At 39.3% G+C, this 26215-nt stretch overlaps 1 protein-coding gene across 1 annotated transcript in view; it reads right to left on the bottom strand.

Annotated features, from left to right (window-relative positions):
• lrp1ab (low density lipoprotein receptor-related protein 1Ab) overlaps nt 1-26215 on the bottom strand; it is an 89050-nt gene that overhangs the window by 31811 nt on the left and 31024 nt on the right. Inside the window, exons 3-18 of the mRNA XM_057319234.1 lie at nt 24756-24893; nt 16419-16538; nt 16175-16303; nt 15830-16084; nt 5530-5692; nt 4663-4885; nt 2991-3180; nt 2706-2849; nt 2344-2580; nt 2045-2225; nt 1717-1948; nt 1338-1527; nt 995-1123; nt 666-806; nt 385-510; nt 66-182 (exon numbers count right to left, since the gene is read on the bottom strand). Of these exons, the coding sequence (XP_057175217.1) occupies nt 66-182; nt 385-510; nt 666-806; nt 995-1123; nt 1338-1527; nt 1717-1948; nt 2045-2225; nt 2344-2580; nt 2706-2849; nt 2991-3180; nt 4663-4885; nt 5530-5692; nt 15830-16084; nt 16175-16303; nt 16419-16538; nt 24756-24893 (2715 nt within the window). The remainder of the gene's footprint in view (nt 1-65; nt 183-384; nt 511-665; nt 807-994; nt 1124-1337; nt 1528-1716; nt 1949-2044; nt 2226-2343; nt 2581-2705; nt 2850-2990; nt 3181-4662; nt 4886-5529; nt 5693-15829; nt 16085-16174; nt 16304-16418; nt 16539-24755; nt 24894-26215) is intronic.

The raw sequence follows: 26215 nt of genomic DNA, 5'->3' as shown, positions 1-26215 counted from the left end.
GGGTCAACTATTTCTTTAATCTATATTTAAAGAATGGAAAAAGGCAAGGCCACATATGTAAATACCACAAGATGCTGGTTCATCAGAGCGGTCACCACAGTCATCATCCAGGTCACATGTCCAGGAGACTGGGATACAGCGGCCACTGGCACATGGGTACTGATTGGGAGGACATGTGCGTGCTGGCAAGAGACAACGAAATACAATTGTTTTGTCAACAATATTTTAGATTTAGATAAATCAAACATTCAGTAAAAAACTGTTTTAACATTTTAATTTACAGAGAACAACAAATAAACAGCAGCATTAAAGCAACATTTATTAACTGTACTGTATATGAAATTGAATATTAAATTGCACAGTATTCATCAGATCTCTCAATACCCGAGCAGGTGCTGTTAGACTCATCTTCATCCTTGCCGCAGTCATTGTCTCCATCACAGAGCCAGCGCAGGGGGATACAGCGGTTATTCTGGCACTTAAAGCGGTCCGCAGGACAGGTGTGCTGGTCTGCAACAAAACAAATGATATCATTTTATTTCACGGTCACAAGCTTGCACTTACAATCCCTGGAGACGAAATCTACCAGCTACTTTAAAATACTGCAGTTTCACCGGTCTTCAGACTTCTGTTTCTGAAATGAGAGATTAAAGGTCAAGACTTACGGCACAACTCAGGAGCCTCGTCGCTGTTATCCAGACAATCGTTGTCCCCATCGCACTTCCAGCGCTCCTGAATACAGCGATTATTCTTACAGGCAAATTCTCCAGGCTGGCACTGAGGCGGCGGCACGTAGGAAGGGTTCGCTGGAGACAGAAAAAAAACACTGTATTATTAAACCTCAAATCTCTTAGTTTGACAAACCAATGTCATAGTAAACTTCAGGAGTGTTAAGAGAATTTTCTAAATAAAATAATGCAAAATTGAAATGAAAAATACCAAAAATAAAATAAATAATAAATAGTAAAAATATAATATAATAAAACAATATTACCTTTGCAGGTCTTGTTGTCAGCATCTAGTATCTGGTCGTCTGCGCAGGCGCAGGATCGCCCGGTGGGCGTAAGCAAACACAGACTGCTGCAGCCACCGTTATTGGCGCGGCACACATTGGAGCCCGTAACTACACAAAACAGAAACATCCTTAGCAGAGCCCCATAAAACACACAATAAAATCCCTCGGTCTTTGATCTCATTACTTAATCACCACTTAAATTCTATATATAACTGTCAGGACAAGTAAACATACAAAACAAAACAATCACATTAAAGCGCTTGCGTGTCATGCTGTGTAAACAGCACTGACATTTTACAGAAATTCTCAGAGGGTTCAGTACTTTGCTGTTGTTGTGCGTCATAGGTGCGAATCTCATAGATTGGTGGTCGTTCATTGCGTAGCAGTGTGACTTTCTTGGTGATCTGGTCCAGCTTGTAGATACCACCACCACGGTATTCATTCCAGAAGAGGAAGTTCTTATAGTGGCAGAGGCCAAAGGGATGGTTCAGCTCCTGTCCCTGATAAACCAACTAAACAAACAGAAAAGAATGATTGTTGTTGATTTTGAGATCATTTTTTGTCTGTACTATATTATCAAATACTACAGATTGCATTTTTGTATGTATAAGCTCACTAAACACTAAAATCAAGTTCTTTGCATTTGCAATGCCCGCGCATCTCAACACTACAACAAATGTTAAGCCCATTCTGTTCCTTACCGTGGACTGTGTTTTGTTGGTGCTGTTGAGAAGCACCATGTCGATCCGGTCATAGTACGCATCTACCCAGTACAGGGCGCCCTGGTGGATATCCAGACTCAGTCCGTTGGGCCAGAGCACAGTTTTAGAAGTGTACAGGACTCCGGCGTTTGATCCATCCATCCAGGCCTTCTTTATACTGCCGCGATTGGGCTCCTTAGGCTCCTCCTCCCAGTCACTCCAGTACATCATTCTGTACAATTTAAACAATTGTTCATGCACATCTGTGCTACCTACACAAAATCAAAATGATGGGTGAACCAACTCTTCAGCGATGATAATGACTTACCCATGAACAGGGTCCACTACTATGGCTCTGGGATGCGTCATATCGCCTTCAATAAGGGTCTTGCGGGTTTGAGAGGCTTTTTCTAGTTTGGCTACACTGATGGTCTTTTTGGGTCCATCATCAGTCCAATACAAGTTCTGTCCCATCCAATCCACAGCAATACCTTCTACTGTGTGAATACCTGTTGAATACAGACACAAATGGGTTCAATATGTAGCCAACACTGAATTGGGAACAGATATTAAAGAACTTTACCAAATCTCAGCTATAGGATCATTTGGTAATTGTTCTGCACTTACCGTCCTTCACTATGATGTCCCTCTCAGTACCATCGATCTTCTGCCGGCCGATGATGTAACTGGTGGCATCAGCGAAATAGATAAATTCGGTCTCAGCGTGAAAGTCCAGTGCTCTTGGGTTGTTCAAGTTTTCAATGGGAATGATGTGCTCATCATACACCCTGGCATGCATGTCCATGCCGCGGATGACGCCCGGTCGACCCTTACCGTAGACCAGAAAGAGCTCATGCTCGGGCTCTGTTGTGAAAATACACAAGCGTATAGCAATTTATTTGATTCACTAATAGTAAACACAAGAGAATGTCTATAATGGGGAAGCCGGTTGCATAACACTGAATTAGCTCATGCAGGATTTCACTTACTCTTGCAAGACTTTCCATCACTGCCCAGACTGAAGCCGGACCGGCAGCGACAGGATCGGCTCTTGTGACTGTTACTTAGCAGGCAGATTTCAGAGCAGCCGCCAGGTTTCCCGAATTGATCCAGAGCACAGGCGTGACTGCGAACTGTGAGGAAAAAGGAACCAGTAGCGAATGAGTCCTACAATGGGGATACATTTAGATTTCTCTTGCCTTGGCAGGAATAGCAGTCATCTAGAACAAAATTGTAAACAAAAGAGCAAAATGCTATTGTACAGGGCGGCATACCTGCAGGCTGGCGTCTCTGGTGGTACACGTGAAGAGCCCCGCCCTTGTCTACACGCGTCACCACTTGGAAGTCAGAGCTGTTGAAACGGTTGACTCTGATCACGCTGGTCTTGGGCTGCATGTTGGCATTGTCAGAGTTGGTGGCGTACAGATAATTCTCAAACACTGTAAGACCATAGAGATGCTCTATCTGCAATAAAAGAGAGACAATACAGATTTACTCATCCTCTTGTCATTTCAAACCTGTATGACTTACATCCTTCTGCAGCAAACAAAAGAAGATATTTTGAATAACGGCAATATCCATTGACTTGCATTGGTTTTGTGTCTATACCATAGAAGAGAATGGGTACTGGCATTGTTCGGTTACCAACATTCCTCAAAATATCAAACAGTTTTGGCAGTGTAATAGCATGGGTTGTCTGTGTATTGTGCATTCACATTATATACATTACCCATATACACTACTATCCAGACGTTTAGGGTCACTTACTGACTTGTTAATATTTTTCCACATATTAGAATATGGGAATTATGTGAAACGAACTGAACTGAAGGTTGAGAGAGATTTATTTCTAACTCTAAAGTGGAAACGAAACTCTAGTCTTAAATTTAGAAAAAAAAGAGACATAAAATGTTTCCATATGATCTCAAAAAAGTGACTCAAAAGGATGTTGCACAATGTTATCGTGCATTGCTGAGAAAAAGGCTATGAGCTAATGCTAATCTTTTATTTTTGTCAATCCTGTCATGTTCTCTGTTCCACAATTGAGCATGATGACGTCAATGAGTGACAACGAGAGAAAGAGAGAGAAAGAGAGAGAGAGAGAGAGCGAGAAAGAGAGACAGAGAGAGAGCGAGAGAGGGAGAAAGAGAGAGAGAGAGGGAGAAAGAGGGAGAGAGCGAGAGGGGGGAGAGAGAGAGAGGGAGAAAGAGAGAGAGGGCAAGAGAGGGAGAGAGAGAGAGAGGGAGAGCGAGAGAGGGAGAAAGAGAGAGAAAGAGGGAGAGAGCGAGAGAGGGGGAGAGAGAGAGAGGGAGACGAGAGAGGAGAAGAGGCGAGACGAGACGAGAGAGGGGGAGAAGAGGAGAGGAGAGAAGAGCGGCGAGAGTGAGAGGGGAGAGAGAGAGAGGAGAGAGAGAGAGGGAGAGAGCAGAAGAGGGAGAGAGAGAGAGAGAGAGAGCGAGAGAGGAGGAAAGAGAGAGAGAGAGGAGAGAGGGAGAGAGGCAGAGGCGAGAGAGAGGAGAGAGGAGGAGAGGGAGAGTGAGAGAGGGAGAAAGAGAGAGAGGGCGAGAGAGGGAGAGAGGCAGGAGGCAGAAAAGCAAGATGAGAGAGGGAGAAAGAGAGAGAGGGCGAGAGAGGGAGAGAGGCAGAGGGAGAGAGAGAGAGAAAGAGAGAGAGCGAGAGAGGGAGAAAGAGAGAGAGAGAGAGAGAGAGGGAGAGAGGCAGAGGGCGAGAGAGGGAGAGAGGCAGAGGGAGAGTGAGAGAGGGAGAAAGAGAGAGAGGGCGAGAGAGGGAGAGAGGCAGAGGGAGAGCGAGAGCGAGAGAGGGAGAAAGAGAGAGAGAGCGAGAAAGAGAGAGAGCGAGAAAGAGAGAGAGCGAGAGAGGGAGGGAGAAAGAGAGAGAGAGCGAGAAAGAGAGAGAGAGCGAGAAAGAGAGAGACTTCACTCCTACCAGTAACCCTTGAATGATGGTCTGCCTGTTCTTGCCCTCGTAATCCACCACCTCGATGTAATCTAGATAAGCGTCAGCCCAATAAACCAGCCTGCTGACCAGATCCAGCGTGATGCCATGAGGGAAAACAATTTTACTGTCGACAAGCTTTGTGCGGTTCTGCCCATCCATGTCACAGCGTTCCACCTTCGGGATCTGGCCGTAGTCTGTGAAGAACATTTTCCTGGACAAAGAGAAGAAAATAAAATACAGAATTATTACACCAAAACTGTATAGAAAAAAATTACACACCAGTGTCACAGTAAAAATGTCATTTCTATTATATATTCTAAATTTTGCCTGAATCTATTTGGTTATTTTGTATTTTTCAGAACAATTAAAAATAAAATTAATTCCTGTAACAGATGCATTATTATGAATAACTGTCTATACTATTTCAGTACAATAATGCCATTGACATTTTTCTGAAAGTATTTTGCCAGAAAAAAGTCCATTAAATGGTCTTTTATGTAAAAAAATGACATGAACTACAAATATTCGTATCAGACATGTTGCATTATAATATGGCATTATTAAGTAATCACATACTTATACAATCATATTTTTTAATAGCTACAGTTATTTTGTAATGTAGAATTGCGGTTAGGGAAGTGAGAATGCTAATTATGTCATGATAGACAAATTGAATAAAACCTACAGGAACTGATGTTGCAAAATCAAAAGTGCAGTGTCAACAAATACAAAAGCCCACCCGGTTGCAAAGATCTAAAGGTGGCAAGATTTATACTGTTAAGCAATGATCCACCTCACAGTCTACAGAAGGGTTTTAGGAGAGAGGGGCTTGAATGGGGGTGTATGACATCTCACCCCATTGCAGGGTCCAGTGCGATTCCTTTTGGGTTATAAAGTTCCAGGTCGAGCAGGATGACACAGGTGGAGCCATCTTTACTGCACACAAATATACGGTCGTCCACATCATCCACGAAGTAGAAGTTTCCTGTCAGCCAGTCGATGGCCATCTGCTCCACATCTGAGTGTGTGAAGGGCAGAGAGGAAAGACAGACAAGACAAAGAGAGTGGGGGGGTTGGGTCAAGAGGGAGAGAGTGATTTAGTTTTTGCTTAATTTTTAGTCGTAGTCTTAACTGCAGCTTCTGTCTGACTCAGCAGAAAGATGCTGCACCAGGCTGGAACATGAAACTTTGGCTAAAAAAAAAGAAAGCGTAAAAGAAAGCTACCAGAAGAGCTATGGTTAAAGTGCTCTTGTCATTTTAAACCTGTATAACTTTCCTCTGCAGAACACAAAAGAAGATATTTTGAAGAATGTTGGTGCACCCATTGACTTGCATTGGTTTTGTGTCCATACAACAGAAGTAAATGTGTTCACATTTCTTCAAATATCTTCCTTTGTGTTCTGCAGAACAAAGTCATACAGGTTTGAAACGACAAGAACATACATTTTTGGCTGAACTATCTATATTTTAAATAGATTCCTTCTCATTTTTGCTTTTAGTGAGGACAGATAAATTATATTTCATTAAAATTATACATAAAAACCTGTTGTGCTGGATTGAGACGTCTATTGCAACAATATCTTTGTGTTTGGATGTTTCTATTCTTCCGTTCAAATATATAAATATGGATCACGCATTTAAATGGATTCAAAGCACACTAGGTGTACAAAAATGAGAAAATATGAACTTTATAAATCGGCACCGGTTTTGGTTTCCTTTGAAAACCTTATTGAGTGCTCATGCATGTCTCTGCGTTTGAATGTGTGTATCTGCCAAACTCATGACTCATCGTCACAAGATTATTATTCACTCCGTTTTTTTTTCACTGCAATGAAAAATGATAGTAGGAACTCCAAAAACCAGAATTTCCGTGAATCCACTGAATCCATTTCATATCATTTCAGAAAAAAAATTCAAAATCATTTTATAGAGAGTACAAAAAATTAAATATTTCTGAAACTAAATAAAAAATAAAAAAAAATCCAATGTAGACTTCTCCAGGCCTGGAATATCTTGACACACCCAGGTTTTCCATGACACTCTATACACAGCACTGTAAGGAAAATCTCACACTAGGTGAGACCCTTTGGGGTAAAGTGTGTGAGTGTTTTTTATGGGTAGCCTTGGGTTATTCCACTCTACCTAAACCTCCCCAACCTTCGACTCAAATTCAAAAACCTGACACAGCCAAAAGACACAGACAGCCGTTCTCCATTACTTCAACTTTCCCCGCACACATCGGGAGGTTGGACTTGGCTATCCAGATATCCTCGATTCTGGGAAATAGTTTGAAATGGTTATTTACCGAACACTAACTTTCTCTTCTCGGACAATAAGACTCTTTCTATAAGTGCAGTGCAGAGCGCCCCAGCTGTGAGAGCCGGACCCCAGCACCTCCCATGATGCCTAGTGTTGCAACAGCTGCCACCAAAACTTCCTTCAGTATTGGGGGGGGGTTCAGCAGCCATCCGCTAATGATATTCAGACACAGTGACACATCCTTGTTGTGCAACCCGGTACAGCGAGCCTCTGTAAATCAGACACACACTGTTCTCACACGCTTCTACAAAATCCACTCGGCTCTAGTAAACAGGCGCTGCCGGGAAATGCAAAACTACCTCCCCACTATCCCCCCCGCCTCCAGACAGTGCTCAGTGCCTGCAAAATAAACACAGGCAGTACATGTTGTGCAAAATTGTAGAAGATATGTTATTGCCCAGAACATTTTATCAAGCTAAAATGTATTGACATTTCTGTCATGTGGAGGGCTGCTAAATCCAACCGGGTTACACATCTTTCTCCCGTTTTCTCTGGAAGAGAACAACTGGGAAACAATGCTTGAAAGAAACATCTGTAACCAATCAGAGCCGAAGAAAAAAAACGACGGCTCTGTACGAGCAAAAGGTAGCAGGCGAAACACTACAAGTGATTTCAAACAAAATTGGGCAAAGAAGCAATTCAGATCTTTCTGCAGAAAGAGAAAGTAAAGCTCAGATTTCATTGCAAATCGATCTAAATTACCGTGAGTGGACACAAATAGAGGAATGTGACTACAGAGTTATCCGGTGTAAATGTGGTATATGGGACAAGGTTACAGCTACCAGTAAACTGAGGTTTAACTATATCAGTGACAGACTGTAGGGTGGCAGAAACATGAGAGATTTGGGAAGGGTAAAGAGAACAAAGCGTTGTGTGTATTCGTGGCCTGGGACGCTTTGTTGGGATTCTTATGAATGAACTCTTACCAACACTTACAGTTAAACTCAGATGTTTGGAATAAACATTGATGCATTAAATATCCGGAAAATGGCAGCTGTTGGGTTGGTTTCATATACATAAAGTGCAACAATAATGCACAGCATAACTAGATAACATGAATAAATAAACAAATAAAATAAAAGAACAAGAAACAACAGACAAAAAAACTATCGCTGATGTCCTTCTGAAACCTTGTATCTCTAGGATTTTTTGTTATAAATCAAAACCAATAAAAAGATTTAAAAAGTGCTTGTCAACTTTGACAACACAGTATTTAATCATTTAAAAAGTACCGTGTTTTTCCATTTCCAGAAAAAAGTACATTTGGACATCAGAGATTTTGAAAGGACAGCGAAGACATGTGCAAATAAACCTACAAACATATTGTAGCTGTGGGACTGAAAGCTTGCATCTCCAAAACTGCGACATGAAATAAAAATATATTTTTGCAATAATTAAACAGTTATCCAAGCTAACAAGCACTTTTTAATATTTTTTATTTGTTAGATATCTGCAAAACCCAGTGACAAACATAATGGTTGACTACAAATAATGATGTATGACAAAAAAATTCACGATTTATGGAGATACATGGTTTCAGTCAGACAGCGACGATATACAAACACACACACAAACATACAAGTTTACTCGCCCCCAAAGGAAGTTTTTTTTTCTTCTCAGATTTGACCCACGTTTTGGTACAAATTTATCCTCAAAATAGAGTTAAATGGGTACACACACATTACGTTTCCATTTACTTTTCACAGACATGACTTTTATACTGTACAAATAGTATATTCTGTCCACTATACCTAACCATCAAAGAACTTTCAATTTTTCCATTGAATTTTTTTATTTATTATAACAAACTGTTCATTTCATGGGGACCAAAAATTACTAGGTTTACGATCAAATGTTTCCACAACATACAGGTTTAGCAGGACCACACACACACATATGTCAGTTGTATTTCCTAGAGAGGAGTATTTAGTTCGATATAAATGTGTATAGTGCAACAACTTTGTAGAGTCATTTCATTACTTTTCATCCATTTTTCCATTTGCAGGAGAAAACCTGCAAATTCTAAATACATGTATCTAATAAAATTACATTTTCCTCAACGATTTGATGAACACTTGCATGTAGATGGCAAAGCTAACACGAGCAGATTAAAACCCACAAAACTCTCATTTTGATTTCATGGGGTCTTTAAACAGTCATAAACTGTCAGAATGCTTTTAAGTGTCCTTTGATAATCTAAAAATGTCCTCAAAGACAGCAGGCCATCACCAATTATGTAGCTTCCAGGCCTTTCACAAAACCAGCCGCAAAACTTCCTCAAAGAGGCCATAAATCATAGTATCCTCACTCCATGACTGTGTCCAGAGGGCCTGTGCCATCAGGCCTGAGATAATTACATGTTATCAAAGTTCTGATTTCCCTCTAACTGGACCTATAAATCAAACCTTGCCTTTGCTCTTTGGTGTGTGTGTGTGTGTGTGCGTGCGTGCGTGCATGCGTGCGTGCGTGCGTGTGTGTGTGAGAGAGACCATGCATCTTTATGAGTCTGTGTGGCCGGTTTAGAGCGTGTGAATGGGCATTGGGGTAGATAGATGAATCTTTTTAATGAGGGCATAATCAAACTGTGTTTATTTCTTACTGTTCTATACTGGCAGGGCTGTAGTCGACTCGTGTGCCCTTGTTTTAGGAGAGGAGTGATTTATTACTGTTGCATGCTGGGTAGATGAGCAGTCCAGATGTGCCCCTGTGACCGCTCTCCCCCATAAACATAAAGCCTGAAAACCAGGCCAGAAGACACTTCAGGAAAGCTCTGTAGTAGTGTGAGTGCTGGCTGAGCGAGAAGTGGCCAATGTGGCTGATGAAAATCGGTCAGTCATGTGATCTTAGTCATGTTTTAGGATGTCACACCACTTCATTGATTCAGATCCGTAATGCCATTGCTAGTGTAATAGCTGACCTGCAGTTTTAAGAACGGCTCACATGCGTGCTAACGCATGATGGAATATTTGTACAATTGTCTCTCACTAGCTTTCCAGGCCTCATTCACTCCCTTGACATAGATGGCGCATAATGAAAACCAGAAACACCCCGGTACACAAGGCGGCGCTGCGCAACTTTATGCTTTGACACTCGCTTGTCACACAGAAGAAGAATTCATCTTGCGTCCTCTTCATCAATGTGTGCTCGGCAAGACCGTTTTGTGCTTGAGCCCCATCAAGTCTTGTTTTACTGTAACTTCAGCAGCTCCAGGCACGTGAACAAAAGCGCCAATCTCATTGGAAGGCTAGTTTTTAACGAGGCGCGTCAAACCAAAAAAACGAGCCCGAGGCGTTAAAAAGAGTGACGCTTTTACGCCTGCCGTTTTCCGCGTCGGTGTGCACACTCACATTGGCGCCCTTTGTTTAGTCACGACGCGTTAAACGTCGACGATAAACGCGCGCGATTATTGTCCCGGTGTGGACAGGCCCTCAGAAAGAACATTTTTAAATAGATTTTTATAGAATTTCTTAGATTTTACAAACTTAAAACTAGGGCTGTTAAACGATTAACAGTGATTAATTGCATCCAGAAAAAAGTTTGTGATTACATAATATATGTCTATGTACTGTGCATCAGAGTTATTATAGTTTTGATTTTAGTTTAATATAATTTTATTCATATTTTAAATTAGCTTTTATTTCTTTAACTTAAATTAACACAAAAAATCAAAATAAAGTTTTAGCAATTTTGGTATATGCTTTTGTCATCTTATAATTTTTTGGTTTATTTTTAATGTTGCTATATAGGATTAATACATTTTTATTTTAGTTTTTGTTTATTATTATAATTTTACTGCTTTAAAATGACTTCAGTTAATTTTTGAGGCAACATTTCCATTTTTCCTTGAATAAAGTTTTTCCAATAATTTTTAGGTCAATATTTGATTTGATTTCAACGAACATGAATGTTTTCAAAGTTTTAATTTTAGTAAACTTAAATAACCTTGCTGTGCATATTAGTTTTGTATTTATAAACACAAAACCACACACATATATATATTTATTTATTTATTTATTTATTTATATTTACCAATAATTTAAATTATATATAAACATTTATAAATGTTTATCTTATTTTTTTTAATATATGCATTATGTGAATGTGTTTATAAATACAAAATGAATATGCACAGTGCACAGACATATTATGTAAACAAACTTTTATTCTGGATTCGATTAATCACGATTAATTGATTGACAGCCCTACTCAAAATATTATCGTGTCATATATCAAAGTTTAGATTATTTAGCAAGTTTAATGTATTTTACACGAGTTAGCAAGTTAATGCATAGCACATTCTTATTTAGTTAGTTTTTCAGGTATGAGTGTGTGGAGGGGTGTTGATTTTGGTATATCCAGCCTTAAAGAGTATGTAGCATGAGATCATGAAAATTACATTTCATGCAGTGAGTTATGTTGCCGTGTTTGAAAGTAAGCTGTCTGCCAAGTTGTAAGTCCGAAGGTGAATAAATAACAAAGTTATTGGCTTGTAAAAATGGGAGTCGAGTCTGAATCATGCAAACAAGACATGAGCTAGTCCGAGTCTCTAACCGCCGCATATCTATGTCACTAGACATAGTCCCCGCCTACGTTTTGCTGGGACTGCCGCGAAAACTTCACTAGTCTCCTCCCCCAAAACACTGTCGCTCGTTCGTGATGCGTGTGTATCATGTCTAGAACCTGTGTTCTACGTTGTGAAACTAAGTCCGTCTTATTTCAACTACCAAAGGAAGAACTTCTGAGGGAACAATGGTTACAATTCATTTTTCAAACGATACCAAGGGAGTATAACCCCAGGGTTTTACTGTGCGCGCGTCATTTCACCGAAGATTGCTTCAATAATCTTGGTGCGTTCACTGCAGGATATGTGAAACGACTATCCTTGAAAGAGGGGGCAATACCAACCTTATTTGGAACTGTTAGCGCCACCAAATCACAACCTGTAAGTGTGACTATTTATTTTTGTCTTAACTTCAAGAAATATTTGTGAACCTTATGTCTGTGTTTAGCTAATGCATATAACGCTATCATTAGCATGTACCGTTATTTCTGGGGTATTACAGTTTGTTTATCTTGCTATTAATTCGGCTAATTTAATTGTTCAATCTATTAACTCTCAAAGTATTTATTTAAAAAACTGAGTCGAGTACTATCTGTATTGTAATAACATCTGAAGATACGAACACCGTACACTGTATGCCGTGTCAACTAGTCCAAGACACATGATGAACGCGTTTGACCGATCACAACAGACTACACCATCTGACCAATCACATGACACTAGGCTAGCGGATAGGAGGGGACTAGACGGATGAATCGCGGAACGAATCATTTGAGAGTCAGACAAGAAGTAAGGTAAAAATAACTGCCTAATATTAAGACATAATAGTGTTTTTACACCTTGTATGTACATAAACTTGTTGTTGGACACTCCATAAAACAAAGTAGGACCTTAAAAATCATATGCTACTTACTCTTTAAGTTTCAACATGAAATATAACTCAGTCAGGACAGAAACTCAGAAGTTATTTTTGTTAATATTCCCTACCTTTAAAATTTGCCACAGTTGCTCGTGGGCATTTAAAAATAAAAAAACGTGTACACAAAACCACTCTGTAAACTCCATGTGAGTACCCTGGAGTCTGCGTTGCAGACAGTGTTAGATGTTGTAATTTCAGTGTCTACCAGCAGGGGCTAACTGATCCACACTAACCAGCTAAACATTTACCCCTCAACTAAAACAATAGGGCAGGATCTGGAGTCATTAAGGATTCATTGGGGTGCATTCCAGTGTGCTCTGGTAGACAGCTGAAGTCTGCGAGAGCCAAATCCTAGTCTGCTGGATTACTCAAACGAACCCGATCAGGCCTCAAATCACAATAGGGCCTAAATATTACACAACTATTCCGAGAAAGGACGTGTACACGAGGTCTCTGAATCACTCCCATCTGACGCTCCAGCTATAGCTCATCACCTGCTCACTTCTGCAAGACAAAGACAGAAATGCTACAGAAAGAGATCGTGAGTCACAGTTTCCTCTCGCCTGTCTAGCCTGTTGATGGTTCTGAAATCAGGGGGCCAGACATAACACAGAACTCAGACACTCTATAAACCCTTTACTCTGAAAAAAAGTTTTGTTCATATCACTAAACTGAAGTATTATACGTCAATAACAGTCATGTTAGCCTTAGAAAGCAGCACTAACAACAATGTGAGCTACCTCTACAGAAGCCCGAGGATGTAAACAGGCCCTGATTATTTCCAGTAACAATAAACCACTGTGTGCTAACTAGTCGTCCCACCCTGTGCACCCTTCCAGCAAAACTGCTTCCTTAGAGTGTAGGTGACTGGCTTATCCTCCCATTCACAGAGACAGAGAGATGGTGTTGTTGTCTTTGAAAGATGAAGGATATCTCAGGCCGCTGTATTCTATAGCCATTATTCCATGTCCTCATCAGACAGCAGTCCATATTTAGTCTGAGCTGCTTTTGAGGATCCCTCGCAGCGTATGTCCACTTAACTACATACACATCAACATAGTTCTTAAGACTAAAGTGAATCATTAGGTTCAGTAAGTAAAGAGTATACCTTTGATGGAATAAGAAAGAAAGAGAAAAGCATGTAGGGGAGAGTGGGGTAAGATGTGTCACTGGGTATACTGTATATGCTATGCATTCCACATATTTCGTATTTTTTCAGTTTTATAATGTTCTATATAATTTCTATACAGTTTTTATCTGTGTGTCTCAACTATGTGTCCCAAAATGTATTTTCTGTAAAGCTGCAACAAAACTGTGAAAAACGCAATAGAAATCTATTTTCATTGAATATTGACCCCCCTTAAGAGATACTGCACCCAAAAATGAAAATTCTGTCATGAATTACTCACCCTAACGTTGTTCCAAACCTGTATAAATTTCTTTGTTCGGTTTAACACAAAGAAAGATATTTGGAAGAATGTTAGGAACTGACAGTTCTGGGTGGTACCATTGACTACCATAGTAGAAACACATGGTAGTCTAAGGTGCTCCAGAACTCCAGTTTGCTTTCCTCAATTCTTCCTTTTGAGAACATAAAAATTATACAATCATTTTTCCTACTATGGTAGTCCATGGTGCCCCAGAACTATCAGTTGCAAACATTCTTTCAAATTTCTTTGTGTTCAACCGACCAAATAAATATATACAGGTTTGGACCACTTTAAGGGTGAGTAATTCATGACAGAATTTTAATGTTTAGGTGGAATATCCCTTTGATCTGTCAAAGTGTCATATACAGTATTTATCATACATGTATCATATGATCACATATTTAGAAAGGGTTCACCATAACTGCCAGTAATTAAGAAATGCACAAAAGAAGAAAGTTACTTTTTGCCATGCTATATTTTCTATATAAGTAAAAATAATTAAAAAAAATTCAAAGATACTACAATTATTGAAATGACAATGTAAAAATCAATGTCAATGCTTCTAAATAGTAAAAATACTATTAAAAAGTGCAAAAGTTCTACTTGATTCATTTCCTACTTCATTTATTCAAATGTAAATTTGAAACAAATCCTGTCAAAATGATTTGCTGCATCTGGGTTACAGTGTGTTATTAGTTTTGAGAGGTTGTTATCTGGGAATAACGAACCTGCAAATGCCGCGACTATCCAATCGGAATCAAGCATTCCAATGAGCCTTCTAATAAATTTGAATAAATGTACACATGGCTACGGTACGATTGCGACAACACCTCAAGCTGCAAAATGAGGCCGCTGTGAGTAAATGCCATGTCAGCATGCAGTTCTTTCACAAGGAAGTTGTGTGGAGAATCATGGGTCATCGCTGGCCTCTTTTTCCCAACACTTGTGTGCATGACGCATTTGTGGTTCATTCAAGCACGCTGGTGTGTGAAATCTACGGGAAAGGTCTTTACAACAAGGAAAATGTAAGGGGAACTGTTTCGCCCATATTTTAAGACATGTACGTGTTCGATTTTGCCTGAACACAGCCAAGAACAACATCAGTCACAGAACTAATAATGGAGAAAAACCCTACAGGGCAACAATGTGACAGTGATGTAATACTTAATATTATAAGTTCTTGTTGTTCTTGTTTAAGTTCACCCAACACTTGTAAAAGTCTCAGGCGTAGCTCAACTGGTAGAACAAGGCCCTAACAACGGTTAGAGAACACTCAAGATAACACTCATCTGATATACCTTAAACATATTGTTAATTGTTTGCAAAATGTATAAATGGAATACAAAAGTAACTATGAAAGGTACAAATTAATTGGTGCAAATGTTTGGTCAGTAAACAGTCGTGCATCCAAAATAACGTTGTGTTGCGAAATCTAGAACAAACATGTCACTGTCGACACGCCACGACAAAGCGCATGTTGTCAGACGCTAATTATAAGATTTCTGGACAAACGTTAAGCTTAATCATAGACTGAGCTGAATGAAAAGTAATGAATACTGACAGAGCAGTTAACACCTTTCCCTGTTTCTGCAGATGGGAACTGAGTGTAAAACACATCATGGGAAAATCCAAGTCAACCTTAGCAGCAAAAACATGTAATTATGGCCGGTGACAAACAAGGAGTGCTCGTGAGATTAGTTTATACTGGAACACCCAATGAATGTGTTCGGTACATGTTAAGAGAATTGGATCATCCAGCCTAGGGCTGATGATTAAATGTCTAACAAATAATAGCAATAAACAATTTAATTGTCTGTTTTTCTCCTTTCATTTTGGTATTCGATTACATAATAATCAAAACCAACCTAATCTGGACCAGACACCCGTACGGCAAAAACAACACATCCTCAAGAACACGCTACTCACGATGCAGGCTGAGAGAGATGTTGATGGTCCTCTCCTCCGTGAAGCTCTTGGCGTTGGGGAACTTGGCACACTTGAGTTGGGTGGTAGCAGGTGAGTCACCCATGTGAATCCAGCACACGGTCTCCTGGGCGTAGATGAAGTCCATGGCGGTGGTCTGCTTGGTGTTGATGGAGATGGGGTTGGCTCCGCTCAGCGAGGTGGCTTGGATGTTCTGGGAGTTGGCTATCAGGAGGTACGGATGTCGATCTACAGGGTCTTAACACAGATGGGGTCTTGTCATTACCAATTCTGTTTTGTGAATGCAGATGAAGGGAACGGCTGAAAGTGTGTGTGTTTGGTCCTCACCGTTCTTGGCCTTGCAGGAGCGGTTGTCTGGCTGAGGCAGGTAGCCCTCCACACAGCTGCAGGTGTAGGAGCCTTCGCTGTTGTGGCACGTTTGACTGCACGTCCCGTATACAGCGCACTCATTAAAATCTAAAGAAAAGCAAACATTTGACTCATGTCACCTCATGGCAAGTCTTTCCATGCTTACATTATAAAACATTGATGACGGAGGTCACTTTCAATACGGGTACGGGTTCAAACTCACCTTTACACATCTTCCCATCCTCTCCAACTTCATAACCGTTTCTGCAGTAGCACTTGGGACCTGACAATGTGATCGAGCAGTTGTACTGACAGCCCATAATGGTGCAGTTATGATCAAACTCTATAGAGAAGAAAAGAGGAAACAATGGGATTATACTCAGATTAAGACGAAATGAAAATATCAAACAGATCAGAGTACTTCTAACTAGGACTGAACAAAATAAATAAAATGTATCATAGTTTTTGTAATAAAATGTTTTGGTTTCTTTTTAATAAATAAATAAATTCTGCACATTATCAATCCTTGCAAAAATATCAAAAATATATCTTTATTTACGACGTTTCGGTCACATGACCTTCATCAACTCTTTAATTTTTAACCAAAAAGGTTACGGATTGCAGATTTAAACAGTAATTTTATCCCCATTTTTAACAAAAAAAATATTGTAGCAAAATTGAAAATGTTTAAGGCAAGAAATGCAGTAAAAAAACAGGAAACATCTAGATATACTCAGGAAGTCATGTTTTTACATATCTTTTCTATTACCCACAACTGATAAAATATATTGTAAAAACAAGCAAAGTATTTAATGTTTATAAGAGCATTGAGGCGATATCTTGACAAAATATGGAAGCACAAAAGGGGACTCCGCCGCTGTATGATTAAAAGCATGGAGTGGACACGGATGAGTGAATTTTCTTTCATACTGTGGGTGTAACTGTACTGCCAAATACTGTATCACTGTCCACCAACTGCTGTGTGAACTCGCTCAGACAGAAAACAAGCGTGCCCATCGGATACAAAACACAAACTGGTCTCCTCTATCTCAAAGCCACAACCAAAACAATCAAAACAGTCACATTGTTTGATGTGGGAACACTTTAAGGAAGTAAATCACAACGGCAAAATTCTTTAAAGAAGCTTCCATGCAACCTGAAATGAACTAGGGATTAAGATTGATGATATCTAAAAACTCAATAATATCATTTCCAGTGATAATTAATTTGCACAATAATGTTACAGTGGGCATTTAAAATGCTTTAATTCTAGATAACATAGTACTATAATTGTTTATTACAACATTTTTTTTAAAAGAATGGAATAACATCCACACTAAATGAAACCGACGCATATAATCATCAAATACACCCTATCTTAAGAAATCACATGTAATTGCTAAATCCAATTACATGTGATCAGAGGAGACATTTGTGAGACGTATGGAAAGTTCAACATGCGAATAACTGACATGTAACACCAGCAATGGGAATAGTTTCAATATTCAGGACCAATTATCCTACAATGCACTGCAACTTTGAAGGAGTGACTCTAGCACACAACTCACAAATATACACAGAGGGACAGTAAAAGTCCTCATCGCACAAAATAAAAGACTGCGGCTGTGTGGTACAATGGTGCTTTTGTGGAATGTGTAGCGAGGGGAAGATGTGCAGGGAAAACACTGCGGCTTGTATCGAATCAATTCCCTCATCCTTCTCCAGTCTGTGTAAGGCCAAACTCATACACTGACCTCACACCCACAACCCACTTTAAAATATCCAAACAAGAGCATGTGACAGACAACATGCATTTTGATTGGCTAGTTGCAATTCAGTCAGTATGGACGGAATCTTCAGACTTTCTGAATTGATTATGGGTGAATTTTTTAGAATGGATTTTGGTATGGTAAAACGTATTCAATTGATCAGCTTGGAGACAGCTAGATCAGCAATAGAGACAGCTTGAAAGATTTTTAAATGAACCAAAATATTTCTGAACATACAATATGTCGAAGCTTGTGTGTGCATTCCAATATCTGAGAAACTTTCTGCAGTTTTTAGTGCATTGAATCTGTGTGGGCCGAATCATGACTCACTATGAAAAGAAATCTTCTGGGTTAAATACAAGTTCAATTCTATCATAACTATCATAACAACAGGGGTTTGTAAAAACGAGCAAAAAATTGCATCGTATAAGTGCATTTCTACCAACACCTTAGTTTGTTTATTTTACAAACTGAAGTACAAATAGTCAAAACTCTTTTCACGGTAATTTAAGATCTCAAAGCTTAACTTGAACTGTGGAATATAAGAAAGGACCTCCAACACTCAACTGCATTCTTAAAAGGACAGTTCACCCAAAAATAAACATTCTGTCATCATTTACTCACCCTCTAGTTGTTCCAAACCTGTATCATTTTTTTCGGTTTAACACATAAAAAGATATTTTAAATTGCTGTCGTTGTTTTTTTGATCTGTTAAAAACAAAAGAAGATATTTTGGGGAATTTCAGAAAGCAGACAGTTCTGGGGCACTTTTGACTAACATTGTCATTTTTCATACTATGGTAGTCAATGGTGCCTCAGAACGGTCGGCTGCTAACATTCTTACAAATATCTTTCTTTGTCTTCAACCAAACAAAGAAATGTATACAGGTTTGGAACAACTAGAGGGTGAGTAATTCATGACAAAATTTTCATGTTTGGGTGAACTATTCCTTTAAATTCCCACAGACAAGCTTTACCTTATGGGCATTATTAAACTGCTACATAGTCCTCCTATTTTGCCTTTATAATTAACAATGAAGTGCTGAGAAAAATGATGAGAGAAAGAGAGAATGCAATAAGTAAAAGAAAGCTGCATGAATTAATAGCACACCACAGAATCCCAATTCCAAGGGAGCAGGTATGAAAATACTGGCAGTCAGACCTCAAGTCGGTCTTTAGCCACATTGTATACAAACCGCACAACCTGTTAAAACACAGCTATTAACAACAAGTCCAGGGTCAGTCAGTTCCCAATGACCCAGCATGCCTCACAAGCAGAACAGGAAATGGATGAAAGTTTCAATATTCTCGCTTTGGCACTTGACAAGTTGATAAGTGATGACTGGACCAGGAACTAACGAAAAGTATTGATTTATTGACACCTCTTTTGTTGTCCTGACGACAACAATGACGTGTATTGCATGGGAAAAAAAGTGTTTCCATGCAAGCGTGATCTTGCATGGAATACACGTCACACGTCATTATGTCATCATACTGATCAAATACAGGAATTTTTATCACACATCTACATCAGCGAGAAAGCAAAAATCTGCCTAGGTTCAGCACAAAATGTCCAACTTGACAGCTGTCTCTTTATTCCTTCCATCATATGCCCCAAAACATTTGATCCATTTGGTTTAGGCATTACTGCAGACAAATAAAAAAAGGGAACTTTAATTCTTATGGCAGAGGATCTGATGCAAAGCATGCACAAAAATGGCATCTTCTTAAATTATTTCTAAGCAGCATGTTTGTCTGTCATATTTTACATGGCTAAAATATCACTGTCTGGAGACAGGTCTCTGCATGCTCATGCGTGTAAGTGTGTGTACACGTGTACGGTAACGATGGGAAAAATTTAAGACTGCGAGAGATGTCTTGTCAGGTCAGGAGTCAATGAACTTTAGTTTTTGTTTGGTAGGGGGGGTGTTCAGCAAAAACTGGGAAATATGCAAGCAAAATGTTCAGAAGGCAATGTTTGTTTTTTACTGATGCTTTTTCACGTACCACACAGAGACCAAAGCAAAGTTCATTGACCCCTAAACCTAACAAGAACTTAAATACCAGAAACCAAATGTAAAATCTTCCATTTGACATAAATTGCGACATTAAAAGTACACTGTGATTCCATCGATACTCCGATCACCCACACTGTTGTGTTTCAATATTACGCAATTACAGCTGAATAGAAACAAATGGATAAGCAATTGCCCAGAATGATAGGCTGCTGCCAGAACAGAGATCTCAGCTCCGATAAAGCTGAAAGGTGCGATGGCTTTGCCAATAACAGTGCAAAGTTCTGTTTTAAAGGGCGTGTAAGTGCTGCGTATCAGCCTGCATGTGTGCACAATTTCCTGTGCGAAGAGACACAGCCACAGAATAAAGCTAAAAGAGGTGTTACATAAAGACATCACGGCCTACTGTTGTCAAATTGCTAGCAGAGTGTGTTGGGAAAGCGTGTTGTATTTTGGTTAACTACACTCTCCATTTAAAGCAGTTCTGCTTGACAAAAACCTGTAAGTTAAACTACAAACTAAAAATAAAAAACTATCGAAAGTTAGTTAATGCAATGTTACATTAAGTAGAAACACTATTATCTATCTATCTATCTATCTATCTATCTATCTATCTATCTATCTATCTATCTATCTATCTATCTATCTATCTTTATCTGAGGTGGAAAATTGGATTTTAAGTAAAGTACACTGATTGTAAAGTGACATTACACAAGCAAATATTAACTCTTGAATAAAATGCTGCTAACAGTGTTCACTAATATATACAAATGACTGTAAGAACGCGTGATGGTGGTTTTGTAATAGGTCTATATTCAAGAACTTTAAAGTCCCCGTGAACTGGAAATTGCGACCGTTTTTACCACCGTATTTTGATGCATTTCCGAGTAAAAAGGGAATTTCAAAGGAAGAATTAGTGGGCGTGGCTTTCGTCTTTTTCTGCGATTTGATTGAATGTATAAAAACAGCCGCTGCATTTTGAAATGGAACTGGCAGCAGACTGACCGTTGAAGGGGAGGAGTTAACGGATGCTCTGCCCAAGCTGTCTAATTTACGTAATTTAAGATGGATAGTCATTACAGGGCGGAAGTGCATTTTAAAATTTTAACCGAAGATTTTGAGGGTACATGAATTTAAAAGAGATATTTACTATAAATGCTTCAATATTTCATGAAAAAATAAGAATAGTAATTTTTAATTTCACTGGGACTTTAACAAATTTATACTTCATGTATAAAGGAACAAGAGGATGCGCTTTATTGTGAATAAATCACAGCTGAAGAGCGTTGTTAGGCATGACACAAAACTGTGAATTATTCACAATAAAGCAGTAGCCTCGAGTACCTTATTGGTTTTATAAAATGGTTTCCACACAATACAAATATTAAATCCGAAAAATATGTATCAATGCAACTGTAAAATCACTTAAAGCCTTCCTTCCGCTGGAAAAAAAAGTCCCTGATTGACTGTAAACAGCAACAGAATGTTTAGTTTACCCTGCTAAGGGTGCGGGATACACAGAATTGTTAGGTGAAGCAGTCACCGCTGTCGACCAATCAGAAACAAGCACTGGAACTAACCCTTTTATAAAATAAAAAACAAGTGTGCTAGGGCATCTGAATAGACTTTTGAGTGATTACTCAAAATTTAATAAAACAAGCAAACAAACAGATTCGATAACTGATTTCGAATGAGATTTCCTTTAATAATACAGATTGTTACAGGATTTCACCATTTTTAATAAATAAAATCTACTGTTGTGCTACTGAGAAATGTAAGTAATTTAATTAGTCAGACACTTTCAGCAGAAACTTGCAAACTAAACCTTACACTTCATAAATTACTTATTGTACAGAATCTTAAGTGTGCAGGTACGCACACACAAAAACAAAGGTAATTTGGCAGTACGCAATGCTCGGCATTCCCCTAAAAGGCGTAAAACACTCCCATGTCTTATCTCTGATGACTGTCAGTAAAATAAAAACACAGGTAAATTGGGAAATGTCTATCTCTTAAAATAAAGACTGTCCCTTCAAATCTGTTGTGAAATAACACTGTAAAGTAAAAAATGTAAAATAAATGTACAACGTTGAAAAAAGGTTGTACAATGAGAGCTTTAGGATAGCAAAATGAGAAAATGTGTCACATATCATCTGGACAAATTAGATAGGTGCCAACATTGACATGCTTGTGTAAAATTCCCTCAAAAGCTATGAACAAAACCACACTGTTTTTGTATCTAGGTACCTGTCCTTTACTGAACTGCATCGTTCAACAATGATATAAAATAAGAAACAATCACTGTAAATCTTGTGTTTCCTCTAAACTCCTACTCATAAACAGTTACGTCTGGGACGACTGACAGATTCGAGTCTGTGTCTTATAGCGGGAGAAGACGTCCAGACGTGGAGCCATTTCCAACTACATTACTAAACCATTTACTCCAGCCAGTAGGGAGCCAATTAAGTCAAGCAGGCAGTGTTGGGGAAAGTTACTTTTAAAAGTAACTAGTTACAATATTGAGTTACTCTATAAAAAAGTAACTAAATACGGTACTTGGGTACTTTTTGTGGAAAGTAACCGAAAGTACTTTTTGCGTTACTTTTGCGTTACTTTTTCTCACCTAACTGATGCTCATGCTTTTCCAGACTTTGCTGTTCTTTAGTGTTTAACACTGTAATGCATTTAACAATCCTATATAGTCTATAACACACCTTTATTTTCTTTAAAAAACACATTTCAAATATTTTCTGACCAGTAGTCCTCCACCTCATCAGAGCTCTGCATACTGTTGACACTGCTAACTTCGGTGTCGCTCTCCATATTTATTATATACTAGCGCGGCTAGTTGCACAAGATGGCGCCGGTGAGCTTTTGGGATGGCAGAGTCGTTTCCAGTCGTATAACACTGTGTGGGAAAAGGAGGATTTTTGGCAGGCAAATATGGGTGGGTTTTTTATTTATTTAAAAAAGTAATATATAAGCGATATGACAGATCCTCTTTGCAATGCTGAGCACTTCGTTGAGCCAAAACAACTCTATAGTGTTATACAAAATTATGATTAAGCTAATGTATAATATATTACTAATATAATATAATATTATTTGGGGGGGAAAATGACATAACATATGTTGTATATATGCTGGTATTTGGTGAGGAGACTAACAGATGACAGTTGTTTCCTCTTTTTCTCCCGTGCTCTGCCCCCTCCTCAACCCTTCTTCTAACAATGACCATGCCCATTTAAATCTTCAGATCTGTCTGTGCGTGCAGCGCCACAAACAGTCGAACACAGCTTATGTTTACATTCACGAGGCATGAGACCATTGATTGCTGTTGCGACTCGCGCTAATTTCACGATCTGAAAGTTATCTATTGAGCATGACCGGGCTTTGCCGGCATTTTGTCCATGGTGGCAAGTGCGGCCACACTATAGCTCCACATCTGAGCTCTGGCCTCCCATCGCTGTGTCAAGGGTTGCCAGATTTGCGTAACAAAAACGAAGCCGGAACACTGCAGACCTGCAGACATGGCAACACTGCCTATGTCTGACTAGCGACTGTTTCTGCGCAAGCATGAGCGATCATGTCTACACTACTTTTAATTCAGAATTTCACTTCTGCAGTGTAAAAAATGTTCGTATAAATCAATGATTAGACTGAAAAGTAACTCAAGTTACTTGAAAAACAAAGTAACTCGAGTAGTGATATGTAAATGTATAAAGTAACTGCGTTACATTACTCGTTACTTAAAAAAGTACTCTGATTACGTAACGCATGTTACTTGTAACGCGTTACCCCCAACACTGCTAGCAGGAGGAGAAACACATTCAAACCAGCATTGAAACTGTTCTCCGTTCAGCGAAAGGGTTGAATTTACAGTTCCCCCGGGTAAAATGACCCAGACTAACATGACCGTGGCTGATACGACAGTAGATTTGTTAACGTTCCATCACTGGATTTCTTAATCCTGTTCTGCACTCCGTACATCGCTACATTGTTAGCATAGCAGTCAGGCATCCCTCACTCCCCCTGTCAACAACTCTGTGATAATTACTAAGAAATACACACTGACAAAGCATGTTTTGAAAACGTCTCTTGCACAAACTCTGGATCTGTTCGGGGCAAACAACGGAATGCTTGTGAAACTGCAAACATTTCTGTGAAACCAGTATTAAGCAAACATTCAACGGGAAAGGCGTGCGTGCGTATGTTTGCGTGCACCTTTGTGTATCTGAATGCGAGTGGTTCGTGTGGAAGAGTGTGCAAGTGTTTACCTCCAGGTTCAAAGGGTCGCCCATTTGATCCAGCTTGTGTGTCTAAGCTCAAAGCGCAGGATGGGGGTCAGGTCAGAAAAGCACATTATTTATCATTCGGTGTCAACCCTGGTTTGTCATTCTAACATTCCAGCAGGGGAGAATGATGTATTTATGTATCCAGACCTGGACTAAACACTACTGAGATTTATTTCAACATCACAAACACCTCTTTTACTTGAAAATGACATTCAATTCAATTCATCAAGGTACTTGCTAAGTGGATCATTACTTTAAAAGATACTCGAGTCAACTCGAGAAGCCAGAGTATCTCTAGACTTTGTACACCAACAAGATAGAATTCTGATAAGTGACACTGATATTATCCAAGTTACTAATACAAACACTGACACGAGCGTTCAACTTGTTACCACCTGTGAAAATTGTGCAAAAACACAAACCGAAAACTTTTAAAAGAAGAAATAGCTAATTTGCTAATGGGTGTCTGCAGATGTGTCACCTCGACAGTGCGGTCCTTCATCACGCCCATCTGTGCAGTCTGGGACGCCGTCACACAGCTTACTCAGGTGAATACACACATCTGTTCCTCGACACTCAAACTCATTGGGAGGGCACTGCGACACTTGGGTGTGATGGCCTGCGAAGAAAGACACAACAAACAAACACAAGTTAACACATTTCAATGACATAAAGAAACTAATTTCCACTCAAATCCTTCACAGCTAGTTTAACAGGTCATTGGTTTCATACTGAACGTTGACAGGTTTAGCAAGTGATCGATTCCACACATGAATCTTTAAAAGATGTGTTTGATTCAATACTTTATTAAAGGAATTGTGTAAATTCTGTGCCACTGTTTCTTCATGACTAAAATATTACAGCACAAGTTAACAAAATGAATCCCTTAAAAATTTGTCTTTTGTTAAGACTGTAACTTGTTCTCTCCCCATCCAGAAAAAAACAAAAGGAGAATGTCAACTGTGCCGAGCATCGCCATTGGCCCGGCCGTTCTCTCTCAGTACGGCCCGCACTGCAAAGCAAACTGTTTGTCTTGGATACTTTTCTTTCTTCCTCCTCCTCTTTCTCTCTTCCCCTCCACCTCTACTCATAACATCTGCTGACCCATTTAAAAAAAACACAAGAAAGGGGGGATGGAAGGTGCTGGGGGTGAATTCAACTCCAATATAGGTGAAAAAGAGTTTGGCTTTGCGTTGCATTGTAGGTTTAGCGGGTAGATTCTTCTGAAGGTCCATTAGGTCTCTCGACAGCATGTGTGCGCCTATCTTCAGGGACGGAAGTGGAGGATCCAGCGTGTTTATTTGGTTCGTTGACATTCGGCTGGAAAAATATTTATGTGGGAGGCCCCAAGAGTTTTCATTTCATACCAAGGGTCACATTATGATCTTCAAATTCTATTTTCAACAATGTCACGTGCGTGCTCTGTTTAGTTTAGAAAATGATGCAGAACTAGGATAAATGGAAACAAACGGAGCAGAAATGTTAGCGATAACCCTCAAAACACACTTCACTCATCCAACTTACATTTTGTTGAATTGCAAAAACTATTTGCATTTAGTCATTTTGCCATTTGAAGCAAGTTTAGAGTCCACTGTACAGCGATTTTATTCAGCACAATGACAGCTGATGGTCTCTATTACTGCACTAATCTGTTCCAGCAACACCAAACCAACATCAGAATAAATGGAGTTTCTGCTGCACCCAGAACAGCCCCCATGTGCCCAACCTGGGCTCTGTTTAATTTCAGCTGTTCTGCTAAATTTAAGGAGGAACGGCATGTACCTTCCTCTTTTTCCAAGAGTCTCATATTTATAAGAGTTCTGATTCATATCACATGACATTTTCCATCTATCACATGCTGTTAAAGCAGTGAAAGAGTGTCGTAGGTCCTCAGGAGCTTTAGATGGACCGTTCTGGATTTATCTGTGTCTGCCATGGCAT

The sequence above is a fragment of the Triplophysa rosa genome, linkage group LG21 (genome assembly GCF_024868665.1).
Source record: "Triplophysa rosa linkage group LG21, Trosa_1v2, whole genome shotgun sequence".
Classification (NCBI taxonomy): Eukaryota; Metazoa; Chordata; class Actinopteri; order Cypriniformes; family Nemacheilidae; genus Triplophysa; species Triplophysa rosa.
Note: the sequence above shows the minus strand (reverse complement) of the source record. Positions and strands in the feature narration are given on the sequence as shown.